The sequence below is a fragment of the Chroicocephalus ridibundus genome, chromosome 3 (assembly GCF_963924245.1).
Source record: "Chroicocephalus ridibundus chromosome 3, bChrRid1.1, whole genome shotgun sequence".
NCBI classification, from domain to species: domain Eukaryota; kingdom Metazoa; phylum Chordata; class Aves; order Charadriiformes; family Laridae; genus Chroicocephalus; species Chroicocephalus ridibundus.
In genome coordinates this window covers 73,151,356-73,168,993 of record NC_086286.1, presented here as the reverse complement: position 1 = coordinate 73,168,993, position 17,638 = coordinate 73,151,356, and the positions used below count along the sequence as shown (strand labels likewise).

The 17,638-nt window shown below is 35.0% G+C and overlaps 1 protein-coding gene across 4 annotated transcripts in view; it reads right to left on the bottom strand.

Annotated features, from left to right (window-relative positions):
• The window catches only part of TBC1D32 (TBC1 domain family member 32), an 86,970-nt gene that overhangs the window by 54,294 nt on the left and 15,038 nt on the right, over positions 1–17,638 (bottom strand). For 3 of the 4 annotated variants that reach the window (XM_063329698.1, XM_063329702.1, XM_063329701.1), the window contains exons 11-22: positions 17,439–17,498; positions 15,877–15,976; positions 15,467–15,604; positions 13,988–14,080; positions 13,614–13,756; positions 9,228–9,355; positions 7,889–8,090; positions 4,790–4,872; positions 2,920–3,058; positions 2,119–2,206; positions 1,170–1,288; positions 444–560 (exon numbers count right to left, since the gene is read on the bottom strand). In XM_063329698.1, the coding sequence (XP_063185768.1) occupies positions 444–560; positions 1,170–1,288; positions 2,119–2,206; positions 2,920–3,058; positions 4,790–4,872; positions 7,889–8,090; positions 9,228–9,355; positions 13,614–13,756; positions 13,988–14,080; positions 15,467–15,604; positions 15,877–15,976; positions 17,439–17,498 (1,410 nt within the window). The remainder of the gene's footprint in view (positions 1–443; positions 561–1,169; positions 1,289–2,118; positions 2,207–2,919; positions 3,059–4,789; positions 4,873–7,888; positions 8,091–9,227; positions 9,356–13,613; positions 13,757–13,987; positions 14,081–15,466; positions 15,605–15,876; positions 15,977–17,438; positions 17,499–17,638) is intronic. The other variant, XM_063329700.1, reaches the window with a different exon arrangement.

The following is a 17,638-nucleotide window of genomic DNA, read 5'->3' as shown; positions in this document are numbered from 1 at the left end:
GCTATTGACAAAGCCTGAGGTTTTGGTTTGGTGGTTTTTCTTAATTTTTGTTTAAATCCACAGACAGTGTAATAAAGCAGTATTATATAAAATACAAGTATAGAGATTTTCCAGCATGTATCTACATGCACATACAGAGGTGGGTTTGTATGCCCATTTTTTTTCCATGGAAAACCACAATTCTAATACTAGTCAGGAAAGATGATCTTTAAATTAGGCATCAAGTTTTATACCATCTTTAGGATTTCAAAATGAAAATTTAGGTTAACATGAAGTGATATGTGCATATACTGCCCTCATGCTGTATATAATACAAAATGCAGAAAACTTCAAAATCATTCAGTAAGAAGAAAAATCTTATTCTATTATTACAGTAACATTGTCTCAGGAAAATGTCTTCACAGAAGTATTTATTTTTCTTTCAAAATAAAAAACATACTTACAATAATATCTGTAGGTACTTCACGGAGTGAATATATTGGTTTATTTGGTATATCTTGTTTACTCAGGAGCTCAAAAACCGCAGGGTAAGAGAGCAAGTTTATCAGAGACAGAAAAGACTGGAGAAAGAAAAGAAAGGAGGGACAAAAGAGAACATTAATCAGTTAAGCAGAACCAAATAAACTTTAAAAATTATTTGCCATTAACTTTAAGTTTGTTCTTATCCTTCTTTGTAGGCTGAACCTGCCCAAAGGCTGCCCAAAATAAGACTGCAGACCCTAGCAAGTATCTACATAATCTAAAATGGCAGTAATGTCTGTGAAATACGTATTGTCTATCAAATTGTACAAGCAATTTTGAATATTTTCATTATCACATAATTCTAAAATCTAGAGACACAGCATATTCTAATGCACGTCACTCTCCCTGATATTACTACAGTAATAGGAGACATGAACTGATGGCCAGTATTTTAAGACTTTGCCTTTTGTCATGATTATTATTTATTATTTTATATTGACTTTAATGGATCCTTGGCATTGTAACCTGCCATGCAGTACAAGAATTCTTTCAGTCATCATTTGACTAGTGTATTACTCTAATTTTTCCGCACGCACCAAGAAGCAGGTATAGTCACAATAAAAATTTACAGAAATGTATGCATCATCCTATCTGAAATACAGCCCTGTTTTTCACATGCCAATACAGAAGATTAAGTAATTGCTCACCTTCCGACAGCTTTGGTCAATAGGTTCAACTGGAGTAGATTTGGGTTGTGTTATCCTCACGTCATCTTTTCCACACTCCAAAAGAGCCCATAATTCAGTTACAAGTGCCTTTATAAAACCTAAAACAAATTTTTCTTCTAATCATCATAATGGCAAGAATACCAGAAAAAACTGTCATATTAAAAAACACTTTACACCATAATTCTAACTCACATTCTCAAAATTCTCCACATTGTGGACTAAAATTTCACAACACAGACTGCCTGAGGGTTACTTATCGTGCTACTCTCAATCCTTTAGTCAAAACCACCTTTCTACAGCAGTCTGCTTATATTCAATCTAAAATCTACAGCAACAGTTTGCAAAATTATATTAAAGTAGGATATTTATATAACTTCCATGTAAATGAGCTGCTGATTTGCTTTAACAAGTTGACTGCTACAGATCAAGGCTTAGCTAGCATTTGCTCTGTGGTTTTAAAAATACAAATTTACTATAACTTACTAGTGAGCAGAGACTGTGAGCAGAGACTGTGAGCAGTCAGTAGCCACAGAAAAGTACATACAAATTACAGAAATCAAGAGTTATTAATTCTGATCTGTAGATCAATAAGAAGCACTTGCAAACTATTAGCAACTTATTTTTTAACAGATATAAATGTCTTCATGCACATACAGGAAATTTCTGGAAATCCAAACCAATGAAGTAAAGATTTTGCTTAATTTAAGAAAAAACAAAACAAAACCTAGCATCAAGATAAGTAAATGAGCTAGAAGTTGGAAAGAATAAATTTCCATCAAGAAGAAATCAATAGACATTTAAGCAACCTTTGCTAATACTTTGTAATTATTCCACTCAGTTGATCTTTTTTAACGTTTCTCACTACCTTTTCCTAACATGCAACACTACAGCATGTAAGTATTCATAAAAACATCATTCTTCAATTTACCTGAACTCTGTAGAGCTACTGCACCTGTTGGTGTTGTTGCGATTTGTGTAACAATCACTCTATTACCAAACTCTTCATAGTCATTCGTCTATTAGTAACAAATATAAAAGCACAGTGTTAGTTATTCAAACGACATGAAACTCTCAAATGATCTCTTAAATATTGATCTTTCCTGCACTTGTTTACAGAATTTAATCCACTGTATGGTTAGACTTGAACAGTTCATAGACACTATCCACTACAGACTTACCAGGGTCAGATTCCAAACCAAACATCTTTATCAAGGATCTTAGCAAAATTTAAATGCAAAATACTATGGTTGAGACATGCAACATCAGCAAAGAATAAAAATGTTAGTATTATGGGTTTTGTGCACATTCAGTAGGATGTCTGTAACTATGTTTTTTTCTCCTAAAATGTATATTATCCAATTTTTGGTTACATTTCATGTATCATCTGGTGTATCTAGATTTCAACACCACCTACCAATGTGGCATAGAAAAATTTGCACTTAGAAGAAAAAAAAAAAAAGGAAAAAATATTTTGCTTAGCATTTCAAACTTTAGAGTAAAAAGTCAGAAAACCTAAATAAATACCTGACATACTGAAGACGAGTAACATCCAACAAACATAAATCAGTGTGGCACCAATATGAAAAATGATAAGCTACATTTTAAATTCACTTTTGCAAAAAATTAAGTGATAAGATGGTTTCTGGATTTACTTTCTTATTTTATTTCTTCTTTATTTTACTATTATCATTAAAAGAAAGAAAAACTATAGAGGCTCTATGATGCTTACCTGGATCTTTTTTGATAAACTGCTGAACATATAGTTCACACAGTCATTCATGGCACCTGTACTATGAAGGAGAAATAGTCCTTTGGGTGTGGCAGAAAAATTTAGCAAGGCATCTAACAAAGTCTCTTCCCATAACAAACTGCAAGAGTAGCGAAATAATCATTTTAAAAGGTATGTAAAAAAACACGGGAAAGAAGAAAAACTACAGTTTTTAACTTTGAAAAACAACATTTCATTCACTGGACTCTATGTTTACTCCATATGTTTACGTTAGTTTTTAAAAAGCATTTGGGAAAGTTGTAATATGTATTAGACTGTATTTTGTACAAACATTCAAACTCATCCTGGCAGAACTAAGATTAGGTAAGAACACAGAATAGAAAGATGATGTAATGGGGAACCCAAAAGACCCATGCAATCCTTAAATGTACTTATGACTTAGTATCTGACACTAGACAAGTCTTTTAAGGTATTAATGTGGCAGTTACAAAGTGGCAAAGCAAGCACAGAATTTCTCACCAATGTAAAAACACTATGAGGAACCAATAAAAACTCAAGTTTGAGGAGATAAAGGCTCCTGCTAGAAAGCAGTACAGAATTATGAAAACGAGGTGCTATACATACACAATAGCTTCACGTACTAACAGCAGTAAATGTTAAATATTTTCTACAGACATAGCAGGAAGAACAGCAATTGCAAGAATAAAGTCTGCCCTACACAACATTCTGTGCCCTAAAAAGAAAAGTGAAGCAATTACATCACCTTTGATTAGGTCTCACCCCTTCAGGTATCAGTAGATTCTTGTGATTCTGCTTCTCTAAAAGCATTTGCTTACTGGATTCTCATCTCTAGTTCTCCTTTCTCATTTTTGACTCCTATCACCGGCGAGCAGCTTTTCTGGTAGCAGTCAACCATTACCCCGAACTTTAATCACTTCTCCTGCAGAATCCCTGCCACGTCATGTTCAGAAGCAAAAACTGCACCCAGAAATATATAAGCATGTCTTCTTCCATAGTTAAATGAAAAATCTAGATGCTAGTAGGAATTTGTAGCTTACGTCAATGGTAGTGATTAGTAACAGCCTCTTCAGTCAGCGCTCTGCATCCCTACATTTCATTTTACCACTAGATTTGAATTGCTATAACCATTTCACATGCCACCACCACAGACCAGAGTAATAACTGTTGAGGTAGCATTGCAAATTATACATGGTAAAGTGTATCTAGAATTTACTTAATCAACTAGGTTCTGCACGAACACCAACATCAGCCTGAATTTTCAGGCTCACAAATATTTGTATATTTCTCATCTTAATGCATACAAACTTCTATAAAGGGACATTAAGTTTTAGTATAAATGGAAGGATGCCATTCACTTAATATGTATCAGGCTTTCAGCCAGAATGCTGCCAATCTTGCTACATAATATTTTGAAGGTATGGATACCATTCCGCAGAACAGCCACCATATCAAAGCCATAAAATAAACTCTGACAGCTATTTTGTTTTATGCTTTCTAATTCACATTTTACAGAATCATAGAATGGTTTCCGTTGGCAGGGACCTTAAAGATCATCTAGTTCTAATCCCCCTGCCATGGTCAGGGACACCTCCCACTAGACCAGGTTGAGAGAATCAAGTATAAATCAATCTTACACAGATTAGATACAACTCTGTAAGCCAAGAAAGTCCTGAAAGGTCAAGAAAAATTTTGTAACTCTACTCAGACCTATGCTAAAATGACTTCAATCTCTCTACCTACCCCTACACTTTTGGAAAAAAACCACAAGGTTATAAGATGCCTCAACTGTGGATAAAGTAGCAGTCTGTGTTCATACTCGTACGTGTGCAAAAATTAAGCATCAACTTACATGTTCTTGGACTCTAGACTTACTGATGAAGTCGAGTCCACGGCAGTTACAGGAGTAGGTACTCTTTCTGAAAGCAAACTTGTCTGTAAAATAAAAAAATAAATACATACCTCCTTACTGTTTATTTACACCATTTTTAAACTCTAGATCTTGCTCGTTTTCTTGCTATACATTAAAAAAATAACAGTGACCAGGCTGTAGTCTAGCCTTTGGCACAGAATACACTATTCCAGTATAGTTTTTATTCCAGAAAAGCTTTTTTTTTTTTTTTTTTTATTTGGGCATAAACCATTTTAAAGCTACTATTTTTTAAAAAAAAATTTTATTAAAATTCCTAAAATAAAAAGCACTTTCTTTTTACTTTTTAACTAGAGACTCCTGAAGCAAAAAATCAGTATTTAAAAAAGAAAAAAAAATAAAAATGAAAAAAACACCAAAACAAAAAGCAACTCTGTAGTCTACTTCTGTCCCAGCTAATGGAAATAAAAGCCTCTGGATTCCACGACTCAACACCAAATTTCCTAAGGAATTATGCCAATTTTTATTTTATTTATTTATAAATTCTATAATTGTATCTATATTGGTATGGATACAATTAGAGGTACTGACATAGATAAATATATATACATATTTTTATATTTGATGGAGTTTCTAATTGAATTGATATTTGAAAATAACTAGTGTCAAAAACACTGTATATTTAAGATTAATGATTTAAGCTCGTTTAAGTTTCCAGGGGTAAAAAGCATATTGCATCATTCAAATGAAAGCAAGCAGTCATTATTTTACTCTCTTATAAATATCATCTAATAACTCCACAAAAGATTCATTTATTAAACTAGTCAGTCCTTCTGGATCTGTTATGTCCCCCTCTTATCATTTGTACAAATTCTGTCCCAGAATTCCATCAGAATCTGCCAAGAAGAAAAATTGTTTCTCCATCAGTCTTAAAACTCCAGGAGACATGTAAAATAGGAGGAAACAAATTACCAGTCTATCCATTAAAAAACTGTCACTACTGCTTGGATAGAGTCCACCAAAGTCCACCATTTTTGCTACATTATAAATGGTAGACTATTTTATAAACTGCAGATGCTTTAACATTTAAAATTTACAGAAAATAATTTAAAAAGTAATCAGGATGGTAAAGTAGAAAATGTGACTTTCATTTACTAACGTGCCGATTCCTGAAGTCCTGAATATGTAGATTCAAGTTCAATCTCAATTTGACCTCCAAAGTGATGTGAAGAAATGGCATTTTGTCAGCTAAATGTTTCACAATTGTTTTTAAATTTGACACATTCAGCCTCCTTACCTTGTATGTGTCAAAACAATTTGTCTAAATGATGTTCTATACCATAATAAATTATTTTAATGTGCAAGGAAGTCTTTTGTGCATGTGCAAGTGCTGTGGTGCTTTAGAGCAAGTAACTGGAAATGCCCATCAAAAGCATATAACAGTCTGCCTGTGATAGACATTAAATAGAGTAACAGGTTCGTTCAAGTAAGACTGACTAGTTACACAATAAGAAAGCACAGAAAGACAGACAGATTGTTCAGTTATGTAAATTACAGCATGATTCAAGTGAACTGAACTTCTTAATTCAATGAAATCCTAACGTTTTCAATGCAAGGAAGAACCTGAGTTTCAAAACCAACATTCTTTGATGAGAAAGAGAGTTTACTGTGATATAATTATGATTGTAAGTAATGATATATTTTATTTTCAATCAAAATGCATGCTTTCATGATAATACTCATATATAAAAGCAGTGAGAAATACACACAAGCTGGTGATTTAAGCGTTGCTTCTATTCATGTTCTATCTTTCTAATATTTTCTGCCCGAGTTTACATTGTGACTGTATTTTTAAAATTTCTAACCATAATGAAAGCATACATCATTTGACAGGAAGAATAGCTGTTCCATTCTCTTTCCTTTGCATTGAATTTTTCTCCCGCTTCCTTGCCCCCAAAAAGAATCTTCAGTTTTTTTAGCCAATTTTTCCTTCCAGCTTGGTCTGATCCTTCTCTAAGAAAGTATTTTAAAATCACTAGAGGAAAAAAGAGATGGTTCCATTTTTCAGTATGAAGTGAAACAACACAAGTAAATTTTGGTTTTCCACTAAGACTTCTAATACCTATAGTTTAAATATGCTTTCAGTGTAGCTGGAAGCCAAAGTTGAAGCTTTGTACGCTACCCCTACCTAATTGCTGCCAATGTTATTTTAATGATTCAAACATTTCTTTGAATTTACTTCACTGTGAACTTTTTGAAAACTGCTCTTGCAGCATCTGTTGTCATTTTTCCATCTTAACTAAATTTTATAGCAATAGATAAGAATTTTCACACTGCACACAGCTATCAGAACAACGAAAATAGAAAATTTTAGGGCAGACATCCATATACCTTTTTCAGTAAATTTATAACAGAAAGCAGAATAAGCAGAACTGTTGGAGCCAAGCTCCTTCATGCAGTAAAAGCTTTAGACTAGCCATCAAATGGAAGTTTTGTACAACTTCTACACTCCATGAGATATCCAAGTACATAGGTAGGACAAGAACTCCTGTCTGGCACTGCTCATTATGGTCCCTTGAGAATCTTTCAATAGCATCTATTTAAGTCAAGTATTTGGAATCTCCTTTTTTTTTCCTCCATATCTCCCACCAAAACTAACTAGTTTAGCCTAAAAATTACTAAGACTACATCTCATGAGTTTTTCCTTTCAAAATATCCCAAGCCAAGAGTGACCACCAGATCTGTAATGGACACTGGCTATCAAGACATCAGGTGACCTCTAGCATCAAGGATAATATTTAGAAAGGAGTTGATCTATGAATCATAGGTCTATCAATGCATCTTCACAGTTCCTGGTTTAACCTTAAGGGACAGAAGACTGAAACTAAGCTTCTGTTATATTCACATACAGAAGGAAAAGTTGAAACATAGAACTTTTATTTAATTAATTTTTAGAACAATTCCAAGCATTATCTCACTACTTAAATATAAGCAACCTGAAGCAAAGAACAACTATTACATAAACTGAACCTCTACAGTAAGCTTTTTTCCAATCTTCCCAATCCAAAAAAAAAGATTTACCTTTTTCCAGGCCTCTCCAATAGATTCATGCAAGCCATAAGGAATTAGCATCTGCAGGCCTTCACAAGTTCTGTACATCTGACGACATACAAAAATGAAAGCTCCTTTAACAACTGGCAAAATCTCAGATCCAGATAAAAGAGAAATGTCGTCATGAAGAAGTTTCTTTGTAAACTGAATAATTACATGAACAGCTGCAGGACTAGAAATAAAATAACAGTTTTAAAATGTTGGTTTGTAGTCATCAATAAGCCTTGAAACAAATCCTCTGACTACATTTATTTAAATTTTTCTAGGGAAAAGAAACTGTGGAAAGAAACTGTGACCCATTATGGAGGGACCAACTATATTATAACTTGTAACACCAGTCAGAAGAAATGAAATGTACAGCAAGTGATTTGGCTTGGGCTACAGGTATACATAAAGCAAAAATGCACCCATTGTCTTCTATCCAGCCCACAGAGCCATGAACTAGACAGACTGTTTTATAAAAGTCCAGTTAGGAATAGTAACAAGAAAATCATTTCAGCTTCTGCTTAATGAGTGTTAAGGATATCACTACAAGGCAAAAATTAGTCCTTGTCCTTCCATTTTCCTATCCGAGATCTCCTTTTGAAGTCTTCCAGGCTTGCAACACAAAGGACAACTCTTTCTCCAAAACATTGTCGTCTACTTCCAACCGCCCTTAAAAAGATATGCAACTTCCAAGGCTCCTCAGCTTAGAAGACATACATTTTCATGACCTGCAGCTTAGATATTTTTAAAGGCTAGTCTTAATTTTACTGCCCTGTTTTGAGTTTTAGCATCAACTAACAATATAATACCATAGGATCACACAGATCCTAAGTTAAGTACAGTGTTACAAATGTCAGCTTCTGATACAAGATCTGTCTCTACTAGATGTATTGAAAAGTGAATGCTACATTAAATTTATTCTTTCAACAAATTAGGTTGATTTTTAATGTTTATTCTAAAAATAAACAAACAAAAAGCAGAGAAGAGAGGCCTCTGGCCTGAACAGCAGCACTATGAATATAACGGAACTACATTCAGAGAAAAGAAAGCTCTCACACGAGTAAGAAAAACAAGTAAACCATGGAAATCTCCCTTAATAAAAGTATTTCTTTAAATTGCTATTTCACCTGGTTTATACCCATAAATGTCTCCCTAATACATTCTCTACAACACTTACTACTTTACTTGATAATCAGATATTTCACTCCAAACATAAGCAAAACATATCACGTTACGCATAAATGAAAAAACAGAAAGTGAGTCTCATAAGACTAACGTAATTCATTAAAGTACTCACTAAAGCTATTCATTAATGCACTCTTACCTGTCTTCTCTGGCTGTTTTTTCATTTTCTCCATAAAGAAGAAGAGAAAGACCATCTTCTACAGCTGCAATTCTTGCCAAAATATCAGCTACTTCAATTAAAGTGGTTTCAAGACAATTTATATACACCTATTTGGAAGACAGGGAAAAAAAAAAAAAGCTTTCGATTCAATGCTTTTGTGAAAGCTGTTTATTCAAGTCTGGCTGATATACACAGACCCTGAAGGTCACCTCTCTGATGATTGCTTAATGGCTTAAACAAAATAAGTAAACAGCCTATGTTCAAACACCATCATCATAAATGGCAGTAATTGTCACTTTAATGATTACGGCAGAAGTTCAATGACTGCATAGATACAGAGTTCCTAAACTCCTTTTTCTCCACCATGAATGTGGAAGGGCTCTTGATCTAGGGGTATAAGAGCAATACCTGAATCAAGGTGACAAACATGCTAACTCACTCACTGCTCATATGCATTGGCAACTCTTTGGTTAGAAATGGGATTCTAGTTCCAAAGAAGATCTTTGGTGTTCACCTCATTTCTAGGCTGTGGTAAGTCCAAATGGCTTTGAAATCATGAGGAAAGTCTGCCCCACTGGAGCAAAGCAAAAGTCATCTGCCAATTCTTTATTTACTTCAGAGCATGGTATAGGCACAACTAGGCTGTAATCAAGCAGATTTGAACATTTAACACTGGGATTCAGACTGTTTGGTCTGGTACCATCACTAATGAATGCATTGCCAGAATTAATGCTAAATTGGCCATTGCTCATTAATAAGTGAAGTCAATATTCCACTAGTAGACAAGCAGAACATGGGTATTCCCTGAAGAACCTGTGAGAGACCAGCAAGGGCAGGATGCTCTGCAAGAGACAAGCCAGGAACTGAGTGTGATAACGAGGTAGGCAGAAGCAGTGGCTTGCCATTGGATGGGCAGGCAGCCCCACCATCCCCAAGCAAGGTGAGCAGATGAGGTCCAGTCATAATAACTAGGTTCACCCAACAGTCCAGATCCCCTCCACAGTGATGAGGGAGGTCCAAGGTTAAGCCAGGACGCAGAGTCAGTGAGTCAGGGTCAGCTCCAGACACAGTAACCAGGGTCAGACACAGCCCAATGATCACCATGCAATTGGATCTGTAGTGACAAAGCAGGTCCAAGGCAAAGCAAGCGAAGAAGTCATGTCTGTGGGTCAGGGTTCAGACCAATGGGACACTAGGCTTCCATGCTGCTACAACATAGTACAGGTGGGGGATGAGGACCAAAATCTCAGCTTAAGAAACACTCCTGAGTGGAAGGCAGAGTGAGTCCACGCTGAAGCTTACTAGCTGAGTCATCGCTGGGGAGATCTCTGCTTAGGCTTCCTAGTAGCGCTTTCTCAAACAGCTGTCTGCAAGGCTGGACACCCACGCTATTACCTATGCTGGTCCTGAGCCCAGGCTACCAAGTCCAGGGGAGGGGAAGTAATGGGAAGATGTGCCGAGGGCCTGACGGCAGACAGCAGCTGTAATTCTGCAGGACTTATGCAGTGTCCTAAAGGTGCTCACCAAAACTCTCTTCCTGTCCATATGCCTCGGTAATTTGGTTATGAGACAATCAAAGCATACGTTCTCATCCAGGGACTGAGAAACACTCCAAATTCCCAGGATTTATACACAAATGTACTTACAAAGAAGAAGGACAGTTTTCAAAGTGAGAAGTCCTCTTTAGTAGCTTCACCGTACCCACACCCAGTGTGACAGAGTGCAGTCAAAAGTGAGATGAGCTAGAGGCGACTACTCTTTGTAGTAACACTTGCTAAATATCTAGTATGTCAGAATGGGGAATAAAGCACCACTCTCCTGATGTTGAAGTCCACTGCTTAAATCTTTTCCACTCTCCTGTTATTCAGCAAGGATGGCTGGACTCACAAAACAAATTATTTTTAAAATGCTATGTAATCCAGCTCCTGATTCTTCTCTTACTGGTAGCTCTGTATTTCATATAGTGCTCAGAGGAAAATAAACAGTCTTCCTACTTTAAGGAATTTAAGGTGACGGTGGTCAAAATAACCAAGAGAAAAATACTATATCAACTTTGGGTTTTTTGGTTAAAACGTTCAGTGATACAGAGGGTTAAAAATCTCCCTAACCTTTTATTTTTAGGTTACTGTGTATCATTGTTCGGGATTCTAAGAAAGAAACATACTGTGCTGTCACTGTTTCTTCCAGAACGCTATTATTTTGCTTTCCCTGTGCAACACCAAAAAACTCCCAAAACATGGTACTTCGCTTCTTTAAAATGTGAATGTAAAGTTCTGCACCAGCTATGCTTCAGAGGCTACAAAGCCCAAAAGGTCAATACTGCTGCCCACAAACTGACAACTCCTGCTTATCACCACCGAGTTTCTCCTCTTCTCTCTACTACAGATACACAACACTACTCTGCTTAAAAGGCAAGTAAGGATTGCACTTACCCAAGTGAATTCAGAGCTCAAATGTAAAATAACAGCATTGTGTTTCCTCATTAAGACCACTATACAACCAAGGAGACCCATATGCAGCTCCAGTGCTGCCCACCCCACAAGCCCAGCTGAAGAAAGATGTGTGCGTGGCCATAGCCTTCCGAGATAGGCATGGTCCAGTATTAGAGTCCAGCATTAGGATTCCTGGGTATCTAAGAAGTGCCAATGATTTGGTTTGGAAGAAAAACCAGTCCAAATTCCTGTAAAAGGGGAAGAGCGTGTCTCTGATTTGGCCTACTTTTCCTAGCTATTGTTTGCCAGATGCAATACAAAACAATTTGCACCTTTGTTAGAACAAATGCAACATATTCCAGATTCACGACACATAACCAACTTACTACAGCTACTCTGCATTAAATACGCCTGAATATGACCTGTTTTTTTAAACAGACCAGTTACTAAGTCACAGGAGGGTTTACAGTTTGTTAAGAGTTCAACTACCTATGAGAGACAGCTAAGCATGGCAGAAACAAGCAAAACAAAAAAAAAAAAAGGAAGAACCGTTAAACATTCTGTTTTAACTACTAATGTATAATAACAAAGACAGACAGTTTTATATGCTTTAGAATAGCATGTGACCATAGAGATTGCCTGGGGGATTACACAACAAATCAATCAACAAATCAATGATTGCCTTTGTACTGTTTTTAAATTTGACCATCAGTGCTCAGAGCATATGCAGGCTCAGTCATTTTTGTACTTGAAAAAATTTGCACTAAATTTTTACAATGTCCAGTAAAAACAAGACAACTTAAAGTGTTAATCTTGCAAAAGCATCCATAGATAGCTTTAAAAATGTATAAGTAATGCTGCTGTACTCAGCACAGATACCCACAGAAGAGCTAAATTATTGACATGATCAAGACATGATCAAGTTTTTGCAGGACTATGGTTTTAAGTTTTACAGAAATACACTAAAATATTTACTTGGAAATTGATTGTTTGCACTTTTGAAATAGCACTGGAATATTCTTGTATCAGTAAAAATATTTTCAGTAATTAATATGAAGTGTCTTTTCTGAAAAATAAACAAACCGCACTGAAAAAATAATCATAAGTATACTGACTCAAATGTAAGACAAAATTCGACTTTAAAAATGTAGATGAGGTATTTAACTTAGGAACCCAGACTGTCTTTGCAAGCATGAGTCTCAAGAAGTAAATTCAAAACTTCTCAGACGTTAATTTCTCTCAAAGTTTCTTTATGTAAGACAGTTCAGGCTCCTCCATGGGCATTTCAGCCTGTCTGTCTTGAGACATACAGTCACCTACATCAATTAAGTCATCTCATTCAAAACAAAAACTACAGAATAGGCTGAAACTATAACTAGACTTCCAAGGCAGATAATGTTTCCAAGATTTTCTACAACTTTTATAGAAATGTTTAAAAAAAACCAAACAACGAAAAAACCACAATATCCCCCACAAACTATTCCTTTCACCAATTCAGAAAATAATAATTTTCCACGAAGAATTACATATTTTACCTATAATAATTATTGAGAATACTTAACTTCAAGTTGCCAGCTGAATTTAAAAAGGAATAAAAGTAAATTGCCTTTTAAATACCAGGTAGAGCAAATAAGAAGAAGAAATATCCCAAAGACACACAAAAACATTGGAATAAAAAAAATTAAGCAATATGATTTTCTCAAGGGAATGGTCTCACTACAGAACAATTTTTGCTACTGTTCACAAGATTTTAAGAAATCCAAGTTTGTCAGACCAAACATAATGACAGCCTACACTATTTAAGGCATGCTATAACAGGTAAAGTAGAAAATACCACAGAAGTTAGCATGTGACTAAATAAATCTACATAGAAAATACAGAAAAATGATAATACTCTATAGATTTAAAAATTATTTGGAAGATTACTACAAACCTCTGTGCCACTCAGTAAACTTTGAACAGGATGAAGGAGGGCATCTATCACTGCATCCTTGTATAAACATTCAGCAGCACATCCTGTTTGATCACAAAAAACTTGCAGAATCTCCATAACAAGACTTGCTGGAGAATAACTGTCTGGTGAACACAAGAAGTATTTGTTTATATTTTAACTTGGAAACATATCTATATGGTTTATGTAGATGCTTCTGAATTATAATTTTGTTAAGCACTGATTTAACCAGGTTAGAAGATAAACGTGTAAGGGAAAAGAAAAATCTGCACAAATAATAGACACAAATTAAAAATTGCAAGAGAAGTTTCCACATGCTGCATCATAATTATCGTACATTAAAGCCACACATTTACCTGTATGCATTGTCAAAGCTGTCTTTGGGTAACGTGGAGAGTAATAAATAAGCTGGGTAAATAATACCAACAGATCAGTGATGGATACACTATCTATTAACAAAAAAAAAAAAAAAGGAGGAGTAAAGTAGGCTGCAAATTTAAGTGCAACTTTAATTTTACAAATAAAAAATGGATTTTGTAAATATACATAAACAATGCTTTGCTTTATTGAGGAAATCAAGGTATGTACAACTCATAACACAAAGGACATGCATGTCCCTGGGACTCTACCAAGGTATTTCATGATCAACTTATAAGGCTTGATCTTGCTCCCAATTTAGCCAATGTCAATTTTACCAGGTCTTCCATTGAAACAAATGGCAGCCAAAGTTTGAGAATGCTGAATATACGTGGCTGTAGGAAAAAGCATTACCTTGCTATTAGATTAAGTTAAACAACTGGAAAAAGAGACAAGCTGTCAGACAACTCTTCCTCAGGTCTGAAACAAAAACGAGAAACATGTAGCTAAATGCAGGCTGGGAACTATTGCTCCAAGTTTAATCTAATTATGTTAATAAATCCATTTGTGAGGAAAGGGTTGCTATCTATGAAGCTGAGGACACTATTAAGACAGATGGTGAGATTGTTACTTTTGTAGGAGAGGGAAAAAAAGCAACCATCACCAATGGATCACTGCCTGAATAGTGTTATACAGATAATCCATAAATGACGAAAGCACTCGATTAGTTTATGTTTGTTCCCCACAACTGCTCTACATTGTATCTATTAAGTCCTGATCCTCAAACCAGAGGGGCAAAATATCTTCAAAAAACAAGTCACAGAATTAGTATCCAGGAATGTTTTGAATAATACATTGAATTAATACAGATATTAACATAATGGAATACTACAACTGTTCTCACACACTTGCATTTGCCAACCCTGCACAACGTATCACCATATGTAGAGTTTTCTGTATGTCCAAGGGCTTCTCCATCTCCTATCTTCCATCCTTATCAACACCTCTGTTTCACAGGTAACAACCTTTTCCTCTACCATTGTTTTACCTTAATTACATTAATAGGTTAAGCTAAGAGCAATTTTTTTCAATTTGCAATTAGCTTGAAAATACTGATTTTGTTTCATACCTGAAAAATAGTTTTGGTCCCTGCACACGTGTCTCTTCCAATCAATTATATCAATTGGTTTGACAAAAGATATTACTCATACGTAGAAAGACTGAATCACCTACACACTGATCCAAATCTCCTTCAACGTGAAATTAATGCATCAAACGTAAGGATAAAAGTGCACATCCATCAAAGATTTTAAAACTGTGTTGATGCTCAAAATTACCTATACCATCTTTTTAGAAAGGCTTCCAGGCACAGAAATGCTGAACAGAATATAGTGTCCACAATATTGCAGTGGAATCATATATCAAGTATGGATAAAATGTTGCTCAACAGGTTCCATTTTCTTCAGCCCTTCCCTTACCTTTTTTATTTTTCAGCTGCACCGGAAAGAGATTTCGGCCTTGCTTATAGATCAACAATCTTCCTAAAAGGCACAGTGAATGAACAAAACAGACATACTGCAATTCTGGTCCAGTGTAAGAAAAGTTCTGCTTATCACCTTTAAAAATAAAACCAAAAAATTAGAACTTGACTCTTTTAGTTTACTCTATAGTACGCTAATATCTGCAATGTACATGGATCATTTTGTATATAAAGACAGACAGCTTAAGTAACTAACCACTGCTATTCGTGCTCTCTCAAAAGACAGACATACAATATTTTGTGAAGAAAAAGAACAGATAGAATGTCTTCCTCTTGTGGTAGTGTGCTCAAAGACCTAGACAAAGTGGAGGTACATGCACATAGTGCAAGACATGCAAAGATACTCACTACAATGCTGCTGGGAGAAATCACTGACTCCGGAATTTTTATTAACTGCTGCCTTGCAAAATTCAAAATAATCAAGACATTGCTGGACAGCTGCATTAATCTGTGGGGAAAAAAGCACAAAGTAATAAAATACCTGGTATTTTACAATAAAGTCATTCTCTTTGGTATCCAAGTACCGTCCTTCAACACAAGAACCTAAGTATCCACTTCATTGCAATTACCTCACATTTCAGTGCTTTGTATGGGTTAATCAACAGAAGGCAAAATTTTACAATTAAAACACATTGCCAGTATTATTACATAATCACACTACCAGCTCTATAAGCATTAAGATAATCTATGAAAAAGAGTACTGAGAACATACAAGTATTTTGAGAAATCAATGGCAATCTGTGATTGACTGCCATATTGTCATTACTATGGAAGATTTTCACTTTCTACACATGAAAAACTTTTGTCTTGCATATACTTACTAAACTGTGAGTTTGGTTGTTAGGTGCTGTCAGTGCTATTACTGTTATTTGCAGAAGTGTTGTATCATTATCATAGCACATCATCTAATCAACGTATGTAAAAGTTTATCAGCATGGATTTAGAAATGAATCACGAATACAGCATATGAACAGAGGTACATTTACATTTATTACAGTTTCGAGCAGCTAAGATTTATTCACAAGTGTAAGTAAAATATACAGACATACATAATAAAAAAACCAACTAAATCAGATGTTTACTTTATACTAATAAATTAGATCAGACTACCCTGCTCATGGACTTCCTATTATAAACTTTTTGTTGCATGGGACATGCTTTATTCTATGCTCTGTTCTATGCATACAGATAAACAAGACAAACACCTCTTATAGTTGTCTGTATCCTTGTCTCCCATCTTAAAGTTTTATCAGTCACATATATTTTACCTTATATTTCATTTGTATTACAAGATTTTAGAAACCGTAGACAAAGTTCTGTCTATATGAATGGATCTCACATCTATATTGGTCTTACTGAAAACAATGAAACTTTCATTCCAGTAAAGGGACCTGCCCATACAGAATATGTGATAGCATTAATACCTACATTACCAGAGATGTTTTCCCAGTTTGATTTATTTTGCTGACACTTTGAATCCTTAATGTTTCATATCACAACTTCAAGAACACAACAGTGGCTTTTTAGTCTCCACCAAAAAATCCAAATTCAGCATAGAGTTTTTATGATATTTTTTTCATGCACCATCTGCTATTTTTATACATTGTCAGAAATAGTTCTAAATATGAATGCAACATAAGGAATTAATAAATAATAATACTAATTAAACGCCTGCTATAAAACATCCAAATTTCCCCTTATTCAGAGCTGGCCACATACCCTTCTCTGCATTTAACAATGATTCATTTAACCAAACAGAAATTTAAAAAAAAAAAAAATCAAAACAGCTCATGTAGCTAAACAACACGGAACAGATCTGAGAAAAGGGAAAAAAGGAAAAAAAGTTGCTTAAACCACAATGTGCAAAGCAAAACCAGGTTCCAAGTAAATTTGCCTTGGGAAATACTTACCAAAGATTTATATTTCTTTTCCAAAAGCCTAAGCACCACTGTTCTGCTGTAATATGCATGCTAAAATGACAAAGAAGACCTAATGTCAACTTTAAACATACAAGTTTTATTTTTTAATTAACAAGTAGAAATTATCCCTGATTCTGTTCTATTAGGGACACTCCCACAGTACATGTCCAATGTATTGAACTCCAGCTTGT